Source organism: Chiloscyllium punctatum, chromosome 4 (assembly GCF_047496795.1).
Source record: "Chiloscyllium punctatum isolate Juve2018m chromosome 4, sChiPun1.3, whole genome shotgun sequence".
NCBI lineage: Eukaryota > Metazoa > Chordata > Chondrichthyes > Orectolobiformes > Hemiscylliidae > Chiloscyllium > Chiloscyllium punctatum.
In genome coordinates, this window is record NC_092742.1 from 40,029,019 (window position 1) to 40,042,028 (window position 13,010).

Below are 13,010 nucleotides of genomic sequence, written 5' to 3' on the forward strand. Positions count from 1 at the left end.
TCAATACTTGTCTTCAATGTCAGCAGTCTTTAACATTTTTGCTTTTCTACAGCTCATGAAGTCATTTTGGTTTCATAAGTGATGCTCAAAAAATAACTCATTCCCAAATCATTTATGTGAAGGAAAAAAACAGACCAACGTCTTCACACATTATAACCATCAACCTTGAAAAGGTTTGTAAATGCCATGTCCACTGCGAGACTAAAATCTTTCTCTTTCATTTGCTACTATCTGTTCCTTCTAGCTGCTAAGTAGTTCCAATAATTCATTTTAATAATGGTTATTAACGCAATTTGTTTTAATTCTGGACATACACTTCAGTCTTCAGACAAGGGAAAGTACCTTTACTCTGCTGATGCTATGTGTTATAATGGCAATAAGGTGAAAATTATGCTAATGGAAATCAGAAAGGGAACTGAAACTATGGGCTGGATTTTATGAAACAGACAATCCTGGCCCACAAGACCTTAAAGGTTAGGGACAATCTACACTCACTCTCAATGGCTTCCCTGCAGCAATTTAACACTGGGAGCAGCATTAACTGTTTCAAACCAAGACATTGTGTTCTACCTCTGCAGGACACCCCAGTTTAGAAAGTGACTCGCAATTTGATAGTTTTGTAGTCCCACCAGCACCAATGGGTCTCACCATGCTAGGGATTTCAAAGAAGTCTGGAGTTGGGTGCCTCACAGAAGATGACAGGGGTGAAAAATAGGCCACTCAACTCCTCAAAGCTGTTCCTCTACTGAGCTCAATATTCTCCCCCCAATCCTCCCCCCTTTAGCTACAACAGCAATATCTACCTCCTTGTTGGAAACACAAAATGCTTTGACCTCAACTGCTTTCTGTGGTAATGAATTCCACAGGCGTACCAGCTACAGGGTTAAGAAGTTTCTCTTCAACTCAGTCCTAAAAGGTTTACCCCTTATCCTTAAACTATGACCCCTTGGCGAGGGGTTTGAAATGTGATTCAAGAGGCCAGGTGGGGGACTGATGATTCTGAGGTAATACATGGTGCCCTGTAAAAGAAGCTCCTTGCAGCAATCAGGCAGACCACTTGGGGAGTCAAAAGCTTCTCATGGGATGATCCCCCCACTCCATCCTCATCCCACCACCACCACTGACATGGGTGAAATATCAGTGGTGGCAGATAAAGCCCACAAGTGGCCATGAATTGACCATTTCAGGTTCTCAATAGGTCCAAGGGAAATGTAAAATCCAGCCCTTTACTTGCTGGACACTAAAGTCATGGCAGCAAATTCTCTGCAAAATGATTCTGCCAGGTGAATCAGACAAATGCAGGAAAACAAACATTTTTACCATGCTAAGTTAAGACATCAGGGGAATAAAATATAATCTATAATATAAATATATCACATTAATGACATTTCAAATGAGTACCTGTCACAAGGAAACTACACGTGCCAGCACCAGCCTCATTGATTATGCTGCAGTTGTAAACTCCATAGCTGTCTTTGGAAAGATTGTCCACTCTGATCTGTGTATAATCCTGTGATTCAAATCGCCCTGTTAGTAAAATCTTATTGCCCAGCTTCCATTCAAAGGTCAGCACACGGGTTGGGTAGGCTTTCAGTACTCTGCAGGTCATGGTAATGCTCCTGCCTTGACCCTGTCGAATCTCCAGAAATGTAGGCTCCACACTTGGTGGGTCTGCAAAATGGAAAGACATGCTTGAGTCAATGTGTTCATTTTGTGATAAGGTTTCTTAATGGCAAACAGAAAATTTGGACAATTTAAAAAAAATCAAAGCAGTATCTTGTGAAGTAATTGATGGAGATGATTATGAACAATTAGCAACACAACCAATTAAGACTTGTATAGGCAATGATACCCTTAAAATAATAAAACTGATTGAAAAGGAAGAAAACTTGCATTTTAGTGGCACCTTATCAGAATTGTTTACAAATATTTTAGAAACACTGGCCAGAATTTGTTGAAAAAAATGCCTTTAATCAATACACACTGTCATAAAACTGGATGTTGACAAGGACATAATGTTGAGGAAGAGATACCATATCAAGTTTTAGCAAATTAAGCTGGACACATAGACGGAGTCACAACAGGAAAACATTTTTGTCACAATGATCATAATTAAGTTAGCTTTAAGGAAGTTATGGAACAGAACAAAACTGAACAGGAGTTAGAATTCTACAACAACAAAAACAGAAATTACTGGAAAAGCTCAGCAGGTCAGACAGCATCTGTGAAGAGAAATCAGAGTTAATGTTTCAGGTCCGGTGACCCTTCCTCAGAACTGATGGTAGCTAGGAAAATGTCAGTTTAAACAGAAGATAGGGTGGGGGAATGGGGTAAGAAGTAAATGATTGGTGGGGATAGAGCCCAAAGAGAGAGAAGAACAATTGCACTGACAAAAAGGTGGATAACGATCTGGCTGGGGGCGTGGGGGAGGGTGAGTAGCTGTTCATGGAGACTGTTAGTGGCTCAAAATGGGTTGTGTGTAATGGCAGACAAGGCCTGGTTTGTGGGGTTTGGGGCTAGGACGGGGAGAGTTCAAGCCCTAAAATTATTGAACTCAATATTGAGTCTGGAAGGCTGCAGGGTCCCCAAGTGGAAAATAAGGTATTGTTCTTCCAGCTTGTGCCAAGCTTCACTGGAACACTGCAGCAAGCCTGAGACAGAGATTTTGGCCAGGGAACAGGGTGGGTGTGTTAAAGTGACATGCAACAGAAAACTCAGGGTCTTTTTACGGGCAGAACATAAATGTTCTGTGAAACAGTCACCCAGTCTCTGCTTCAATTCCCAATGCAAAGAAGACCACATTGTGAGCAGTGATTGCAGGAGACCAGATTGTCTGAAGTGTAGGAAAAGTATTGCTTCACCTGGAAGGTGTGTTTGGGCCCTTGGATACCAAGGAGGGAGGAGATAAATGGGCAGGTGTCTTACCTTCAGCAGTTGCAGGGGAAGGTGCAATGGGGCTGTGGTGGGCTGCTGAGAGTGAAGGAAGAGTAGACCAGGGCGCCCCAGAGGGAACAGTCTTGCAGTTTTTAGAATTCTACGTTGGGCCAAGGCCAATTTTCTAAGCATAGATTTAAGAAAAGTGGACTGGAAACAGCTACTTGTAGGTGAATCAGAGGAGTGGGAGGCAGTCAAAAGGGAAATTCAAAGGATTCAGAATAAATAGGCTGTCACAATAAAACAGCATGAGACATACAAATTTAGGGCCCTCTGGGATGTTAAGCAGTGTATAGGATAAGTCAGAAAAAGGAAACTTAAATGTGACATCAAGAACTGAATACAAGAGAAAGCAGGAATGAGTATAGATAATTTAGGGCTGAAACCAATAAGAAAATCAAGAAAGCAATAAGGGAGCAAGAAAGAATATTGACAATCAAAATCAATATGAATGCAAAGATGTTTTATTAATACTTTAAAAGTGAGAATATAATTGAGGAAAGAGTTAGGCTAGCAAAAGACTAATATGAAATCCATGCAGAGGCAGGGGATGTAGAAATAAAGACAAAGAATTGTGCTTTATGTGTTTTTGTGTTTTTATTGTCACTGATGTGGGTTTAAGGCTTAAGGATATTTTGTGTCTGTCTTCACAAATAAAGCGGATGATGCAGATAATGTTTTTAAGGAGGAAGTGAGAGAATGAGTGGATGTGATTAATATTGGGCAAGAACACGTATTAATTGGATTAGCATTATCTGGTGCTGGATTAAATGTACACCCATCAATTAAAAGAAGTTAGGGAGGAACTCACAGAAAGTCTGACCATCATTTTCTCTTTTGTTTTGTTTTAAATCACCTGTGGTTAATTCCATTCTTTTTCTCAGTGAGACAGCAAATGAAAACAGCTTTGTGAACAGACTTTATGATTATTTTAATTTCCACCACCAGGAAAACACGCCTGTGGCCAATTGATATTTACAAGCAAAGCCTGTAAGAGCTATGATTCAGACAGTATGGAAACAGACCCTTTGGTCCAACTAGTGCACACCAATCATGTTCCCAACCAAACTGGCTCCACTTGTCTGCATTCGATTCGTTTCCTTCCAAGCCTTTCATATTCATGTATTTATCCAAAAATCTTTTATATGTTATAACTGCACCTGCATCCATCACCTCCTCTGACAATTCATTCCATATACTAACCACTCACTGTGTAAAAAAAATTGCCCCTCATGAGTTTTTAAAATTTTTGTCCTCTCACTTTAAAATTATTCCCCCTAGTTTTAAAGTCCCTCACCTGAGGGAAAAGATACTTGCTATTCACCTTATCCATGCTTCTCCTGATTTTATAAACCTCAAGAGTATCCTTCAACCTCCTACATTCCAGTGAAAAACTTCCCAGCCTATAAAGCTTATATCTATAACTCAAAACTTCAATTTTCAGAAACATCCAAGTAAATCTTTTCTGAACCCTTTGCAATTTATAATATCCTTCCTATAGCAGGATGATCAAACTGTAAACAGTACTCCAGATGAGACCTGATCAACATCCTGTACAACTCAACATATAATCTATAGTTAAAGGTCTGAGCAAAGAAGGCAAATATGCTAAATGCCTTCTTAACCACCCTGTCTATCCGTGACACAAATTCCAAACAATTATGTACCTGAACCTCTATGACTCTCTGCTCTATAATAACACCCAGGGCCTGATCATTAATTGTATTAGTCCTGCCCTGTTTGTTTTACCAAAATGCAATACCTTACATTTATCCAAATTGAACACCCATTGCCACTCTTTAGTTCATTGACTTAGATAATTAAGATCTCTGTAATTTTGGATAGCCCTCTTCACTGCCCAGCTTTAGACTAGTGCAGACACAATGTTCTAGTGGGCTTTGTCAACTTTCTATGATTCTATGAATTGCAAATTATCATAAGTCACCAGATCTAGAAACATAGAAAACTTTCTTCTTCAGAATCCCTACAGTGGAGAAACAAGCTGTTCGACCCAACAAGTCTACACTGATTCTCCGAAGACCAAGCCCCTCAGACTCACCCCCTGCCCTGTATTTCCCACGGCTAATCCACCCAGCCTACACCTCCCTGGACACTATGCGCAATTTAGCATGGCCAATCCACTTTACCTGCACATTGTTGGACTGTGGGACGAAACTGGAGCACCCAAAGAAAACCCACGCAGACACAGGGAGAATGTGCAAACTCCACGCAGCAAGTTACCCGAGGCTGGAATTGAACCCGGGTCCCTGGTACTGTGAGGCAGCAGTGCTAACTACTGAGCCACTGTGCCACCATTGGTATGAACAAATATAGGCCATTGGTCCTTTGAGACTGCTTCAATATTTAATATGATCATGGCTGATCATCCAACTCAGTAACCTTTTTTCACTTTCAACTCAGACCTTTTGATCCCTGAGAACGATATCTAATTCCTTCATGAAAACATAGATGTATTGGTTGCAACCATTTTCTGTGGCAGAAAATTCCACAGGCTCACCACTCTTTTGGTGAAGAAATTTCTCATATCTCAATCCTAAGTGACTTACCTCCTACACTAAGACTGTGACCCCGGTACTAGACTTCCCACTCATCAGGAACATCCTTCTTGCATTGAGCCTCTATTCCTGTTAGAATCTTTCGGGTTTTCTTTAAGATTCTTCTCAACTCCAGTGAATATTAGTCCTAACTGATCCAATATCCCTTCATCTGTCCATTCTTTGCTCACAAGAATCAGTCTGATGAAACTTTGTGGCACTCCTTCTCGAGGCAAGATCCCATTCCTGAGATAAGGAGACCAAACTGCACACAGATGTGGTTGCATCAAGACCCTGTACAATTGCATTCCTGCTCCAGTACACGAATCCTCTCGCCATGAGCCCAACATACTATTTGCCTTCCTCACCATCTGCTGCATCTGCATAGCGACAAGGACATCAAAATCTGTTTCAAGTTTCCTTTTCCCAATCTATGGCCATCCGGATAATACTCTGCCTCCTTATTCTTGCTACCAAAGTGGATAACCTTACCGAAGAACAGTGAAAAGCTTTATTTATGAACTGTACAGGCAGATCATAATAAGAGGGTACAGGTCAAAGATTGTAAAAAAAATCTAGACAGAGGCATACAGGCTATGTTGTGTGTGTGCTAGGTGAGATCAACGTGAACAGATTAGCATTCTTTGAGGTTAGAGAGTCTATTCTTGAACTTCTACTGAGCATTTGCTCACTCACTCAACTTGTCCAAATCACACTAAAGCATCTCAATATCCTCATCATAGTTCACCCTCTCCCCCCACTTTGTGTCACCTGTAAACTTGGAAAGACACATGCACCATTTCAGTGTTAACGTTACAAAAATGGCACGCCATGCCAACTTCTCTGTATTTCACACAAATGTTGTAATTTCACATTAATGACCCATTCGAGAGTTAGGTCTAATGGTTAACAGAATGAATACTCTTTTTAAAATGTATTAAATGTTTCTGATTTTCATTCATGTTTGGGCTTAGAAAGCAAATAATGTAAAGTTTGGTGTCTCATCTTTTTCAGCAGCAAATCACTGGAAATTTTTAAAACGTCAAAGCTCAAATTGGATATTTTTTCCTACTTTTCTTTCAATCTCTTGTTTTTTTTTCTTGTCTGGAACAATCTCCTTTCTTAACTTTTACTTGTCTTTTTGAACCTAATTTCACAACAAATACATTTCCTTTAATTCATTCTCCTCCCCTTTTATTTCTCAACGTTTTCATTTCATTGATTACAGTGATAAGTCATTGGTTCCATTGCACACCAACTGTTCCAGATTCTCTGCTTCCTACATTCACCATCATCAGCTCACAGTGCAAGCAAGATAAATGGCAAACAAAATTGAGATTGAAAGGTGCAGGGAAGTCTACCTAACTCAGCATATCCCAAGATGATGCACTTTATCAAATTCCGACCAGTGAGGTAGTCAGTTACTGTGCTGTAAATAAATAAATACAACTATTTTAGACAAAACAAAATCTTCAAAACAGAAATGAAGCTGGGTGAGAATTGATGACCAGAATGCTGACAGTTTAATTTTTGTAATATTCAAAATGCAGTCAAGTCCCAGATCAGACTTGCATCAACATTCATTTGAAGGACAGTACTTTTGACATACACTGGACTGCTCAAAAATTAGATCGTTTGCATCGGCACACTTCAATGAGACAAGTAATTCCACAGCACACCCACATTTTTCAGCTGCACTGATTGCTCATAAACATTACATTTTCTTGCATTTATTATGGTTACACCCACTAGTTTCAGTATTGAGCAATTTACACAATGGTCCATAGACGATTGCCTGGAAGATCTGGGATGAGGAGGGATAAAAACACACACTGAGAAGCCAGACCCTCAATAAAGATTTGCAGCAAAACTCATAACAGAAGACCACTCTGTAAGTCAATGAGAGCCAGACAAAATCCACCCTGACCTGAGAGACATATCTTTGTCGAAGAGAGCTAGCTTTCCATCAGAAAGGAAATGATTCCAACTTAAACACATGGATAATTGTGGGTAATATCCTTTCTCAAATAGATAGGGCTAGATAAAAGGTAAATGCTGTGTGAGTTAGGGAAATGCTCATTTGGTATTCAATTAATGAATATTTTGTTCATAAAATACAAGTTGAACCACAAGCTGAATTTTGTACCCTATGGTCCATCCCGCCAAAACAGCACTCATAGAGTCATAGAGATGTACAGCATGGAAACAAATCCTTCAGTCCAACTTGTCCATGCTGACCAGATATCCCAACCCAATCTAGTCCCACCTGCCAGCATCCAATCCGTATCCCTCCAAACCCTTTCTATTCATATACCCATCCAGATGCCTTTGAAATGTTGTAATTGTACTAGCTTCTACCAGTTCCTCTGGCAGCTCATTCTACACATGCATCACCCTGTGCATGAAAAAGTTGCCCTTTAGGTCTCTTTTATATCTTTCCCGTCTCATCCTAAACCTCCGCCCTCTAGTTCTGGACTCCCCGACCCCACGAAAAGATCTTGTCTATTTACCCTGTCCATGCCCCTCATGATTTTATAAACTTCTATAAGGCCGCCCCTCAGCCTCTGATGCTCCAGGGAAAACAGCCCCAGCCTGTTCAGCCTTTCCCTTTTACTCAGATCCTCCAACCCTGGCAACATCCTTGTAAATCTTTTCTGAACCCTTTCAAGTGTCACAACTTCCTTCCAATAGGAAGGAAACCAGATTTGCACGCAATATTCCAACAGTGGCCTAACCAATGTCCTGTAGAGCCACAACATGACCTCCCAACTCCTGTACTCAATACCCTGCCCGATAAAGGAAAGCATACCAAACACCTTCTTCACTATTCTATCTACCTGTGACTCCACTTTCAAGGAGCTATGAACCTGCACTCCAAGGTCTCTTTGTTCAGCAACATTCCCTAGGACCTTACCATTAAGTGTATTAGTCCTGCTAAGAATTGCTGACCCAAAATGCGCACCTCGCATTTATCTGAATTAAACACCATCTGCCACTTCTCAGCTCATTGGCCCACTTGATCAAGATCCCATTGTAATCTGAGGTAACCTTCTTCACTGTCCACTACACCTCCAATTTTGGTATCATCTGCAAATTTACTAACTGTACCTCTTAAGCTCACATCCAAAATGATGAAAAGTAGTGGACCCAGCACCGATTCTTGTGGTTCTCCACTGGTCACAGGCCTCCAAGCTGAAAAGCAACCCTCCACCACCACCCTCTGTCTTCTACATTCAAACCAGTTCTGTATCCAAATGGCAAGTTCTCCCTGTATTCTATGAGATCTAACCTTGCTAAACAATCTCCCATGGGGAACCTTGTCAAATGCCTTACTGTAGTCCATGTAGATCACGTCTACTGCTCTGCCCTCAACAATCCTCTTTGTTAAAAAAACTCAATCAAGTTTGTGAGACATGATTTCCCTCACACAAAGCCATGTTGACTATTCCTAATCCTTGCCTTTCCAAATACATGTACATCCTGTCTCTCAGGGTTCCCTCCAACAACTTGCCCACCGCTGACATCAGGCTCACTGGTCTATAGTTCCCACCACTGTGTCTTAACAACAACAATTTCAATTGTGTTTCTGGAAAGGGGCATGTCGTGCATGATATTTAAACAAAACTTTGTGCTGAGTTTACAATACAACATTGCTCTTTTCCATTATATCTCATTTTCATATGTCAACCTGTCAGAAATAAGAATGGTTAAATCTTCCACAATGACTCACTTCCATGATCAAGAATATTTTTATAGACTGGAATAGAATCATAGAATTGTGACGATGCTGTGGCTTTAAGAGGTTACATTGTCAGTTTTTTTTTAAAGAGAGGTTGGAAGACAGAGAGGAAAAGCACCCTACCGACACCACTAGAGCAAACAGCTCGTGAGGCAAAAGTGAGGACTGTAGATGCTGTAAATCAGAGTTTAGATTAGAATGGTGCTGGAAAAGCACAGCAGGTCAGACAGCATCCGAGGAGCAGGAAAATCAACGTTTTGGGCAAAAGCCCTTCATCAGGAATGAGGCAGGGAGCCTCCGGGGTGGAGTGATATTTATCTCTTCACCCTGGAGGCTCCCTGCCTCATTCCTGATGAAGGGCTTTTGCCCAAAACATCAATTTTCCTGCTCCTTTGAGGCGGCCTGACCTGCTGTGCTTTTCCAGCACCATTCTAATCAAAACAGCTCGTGAGGCCTTGAGTTTGTTTTAAAGGTGGAACAATGGAGGCAGCCTAGCTGGGCGTGGCCATCTCTCACAGACCAGGCTTTCTAGGCTTTTAGTAGATTTTAGATTTAGCTTTAAGCAGTTGCTGTTATGGATTTGAAAAGTAGAAGCTATCTTTTTCCTCTCTTGGTTACAGCTAGGACCTGTGGTTCCTATCTGCTATGGGTTACCTGTGAGACAGATCTATTTTGATGAATTTTCCTTTTTGCCAAGGAGTAGTTTATGGGATCTAACTATATTGGAACAGTTATTAGTAATAGTTATTATATCTATTATTCTGTTAAGTTTTCCAATAGAGTTGTTATTCTAAGTTCCTCTTTTTTTGATTGCATTTTAACTAGAGTGTTTAAATAAATTGTTTTGCTTCATGCTAGTAGTTTGACAAGTTGCATTGCATCTGGAACATAACATTTCACATTTTACTTTAACGTAAGTAATAGTTGGGGTCCAGGCTACCTTCTTAAAATATTCTGATGGGGTCTTGTTTGGTCCATAACAGAATCCCTACATTGCAGGTACAGGCCATTCAGCCCAACGAGTCTGCACTGACTCTTCAAAGTGCATCTAACCCAGACACATCCCTATCCTTGTAACCCCATATTTACCGTGGCTAACCCACCTAGCCTGCACTTCCCTGGATACTAAGCTAATGTGCACATCTTTAGACTGTGGGTGGAAACCAGAGTACAGCAATGCTAACCGATTCTGCACTTTGCAGGCGCTTTACATCTGCTGTGATTTTAAATTAAATCTGTTATGTAACTGCTTGTCATGGTCTAGACTTTTCAATGGCTAGACAGTCATTTCTAAAGTGTAGATGCAGTTGTCACTGTAGACCCTGCAGAATCACCATCATAGCAGGCTCTGAAGGAATTGCATGGGAATTTGAAGATTCCACTGGGCAATTCTTCTGCAACTAGAATCCTCTGCAAGTATCCATTGGAGAATTTAGGGGCTTCTGCTACAGTAAAATGAATAGTTCTAATGGTTAAACTATTAAATAATTGGTCAAACTCCTGAGTAACTATTAAATTGATATCCCAAACTTCTGACACACCTCTCCTAGATCCTAACATGACACACCCCTCCTGTACTCCCAGGACCTGATACTGGAAGTCAACATGATGACTTAGTGACTGACTGTGTGTGTGCAGACTTAATATGGTAAAATAATTTCAAATTCAGCACACATGCATGTGTGCATGCAGAGATGTGAGTGGTGTCAGCAAATCTTGGCTTATTCCCCTGGATCTTTTGCCCATTATTTTAGATCTATATCTTCTAGGAATCAACTCTCCCACCAGTGCAAACAACTTCTTTCCATGTGGAAAAGAAGAGACAGATAATAATTTCAAAAGTAGATTGGATGGTCACTTAAGAGAAATAAACTTGCACAATTATAGGGATAGAGCCCAGGAAGGGGCTGACTGCTTCCCTGAGAGTCACCATGGATTCAATGGCTGAATGGTCTCCTTTTGTTCCATAGTTGACACCATCACATACCTTCATCAGATCAAATGCCTCTTTTAAATCTTTGCTTCAATTTAATCTGCTCTGACAACAATCTGGCCATTCCGCTTTCTGCATGATACATTAATACAAGAACTTGTTTTTTTCTTTGTCACAGTGCTGAATTTGAAGTCAGTCATGTTAATCAGCTTTACAATTTTATTCTGTCAGCTACATGGAAAAATGACAACAATAAAACAATTTCCATTTATATGACTTTTAATGTATTAAAATAGTCCAAAGCAATTACAAAGATGAAAAAGGAAAGATTTGCATCTATATAATGCCTTTCACTAACTTAAAACATCTCAAAGTACTTTACAACTAATTAAGTATTTTCAAAGTGTTGTCACTGCTGTAAGGTAGGGAATACGGCAGCCAAATTGCACATGGCTAGCTCCTGCAAGAGCAATGCAATAATGACCAAATAATTTGTTTTACTGATGTTGTTTAAAGGATAAACATTAGCCACAGTATCAATGTTAACTCCCTTACAATAAAAACAAAAGTTGTTGGAGAAACTCAGCAGGTTTGGCAGCATCTGTGAAGGGAGAAACAGAGTTAACATTTCAAGTCCAATATTTCTTCTTCAGAACCACAAATGCCGCTAGACCTACAGAGTATCTCCAGCACTTTCTGTTTTTATTTCAGATCTCTGGCAACTGTAGTATTTGCTTTTACTTGAAGGACAACTCCCTTGCTTCCTTGTTCTTTTTCAAAACATGTAACTTGTAGGTGCTTACACTCGCCAGACAGAGCAGACAAGTTTACAATTTAATTTCGCATCAAAAGACATCATCTCTGACAATGCACCAACCCCTCTGTACTGCACAGGAAAGATGAAGCTAATGAGAAATTGAAAATCACAAAATTATTACAACGCATGCCATTCAATATATCATGTCTGTGCCTGACCTCAGAATGAGCAATGAATCTTGTATCATTCTGTTGCCTTCTCCCCGTAACCCAGCACATGCTTTCTTTTGAGATAAAAATCCAATATCCTGTCGAATACCCCAATTGAATGTGACTCTATCAACTCTCAGGCAACTCATTCTCAACCTTAACAGTCTGATGAATGTAAAAGTTCTCGTGCTTTTTCCATTCCTTTTTATCGACTTATCTCAAGTCTGTGCCCTGTCATTCCCAAATCCTTCCACCAATGGGAACACTTATTCCTTATCTACTTGTTAATACCTATTCGGATTGATAATATTGTTTTTAGTTGATAAGCTATTTAGTACCACACCACATATTTATGAACTATGTTGTGGTTTGAAATAAAAGGATTGTAACAGTATGGATATAAAATTGGCTGGGAGATAGAGAGCTGAGAGTATGGTTAATGTATGTTTCAAATTGGAAGAAGGTTTGTAGTGGAGTTCTCTGTGTAATTGGGATCCTCAGTCTCCTGATTTACATTAATGAGATAGCGACCTCAGTATACACAGGAAAGTTTCAAAATTTGTGGATCATGCTAAATTTGGAAGCATTGTGAATCGTCAGAAAGACACTAGAGAACTTCAAAATATAGACAACTTGGTGGAAAGGTGATAAATGAAGTTCAATGAAAAAAGATGAATATTGGTAGGGAGATAAACCTCTATAAAATTCACATGAATTCCAAAGATTCCCCACCTCTAAGTGAAGGTACTCCTCCAAATCTCATTCGTAAATCATCTAACTCTTATTCAGACACTATTACCCATTGGACTTCCTTTGAATTTTGACTTTTTATGCTTCAATGAAATAATTTGTCATTTTTCTAAACTCGAGATAAAAAAAAGAC

At 40.0% G+C, this 13,010-nt stretch overlaps 1 protein-coding gene across 3 annotated transcripts in view; it reads right to left on the reverse strand.

Annotated features, from left to right (window-relative positions):
• Positions 1–13,010, reverse strand: part of mdga2a (MAM domain containing glycosylphosphatidylinositol anchor 2a) — a 908,723-nt gene that overhangs the window by 303,274 nt on the left and 592,439 nt on the right. For all 3 annotated transcript variants that reach the window (XM_072568467.1, XM_072568466.1, XM_072568464.1), the window contains one exon: positions 1,402–1,671. In XM_072568467.1, coding sequence (XP_072424568.1) covers positions 1,402–1,671 — 270 coding nt within the window. The remainder of the gene's footprint in view (positions 1–1,401; positions 1,672–13,010) is intronic.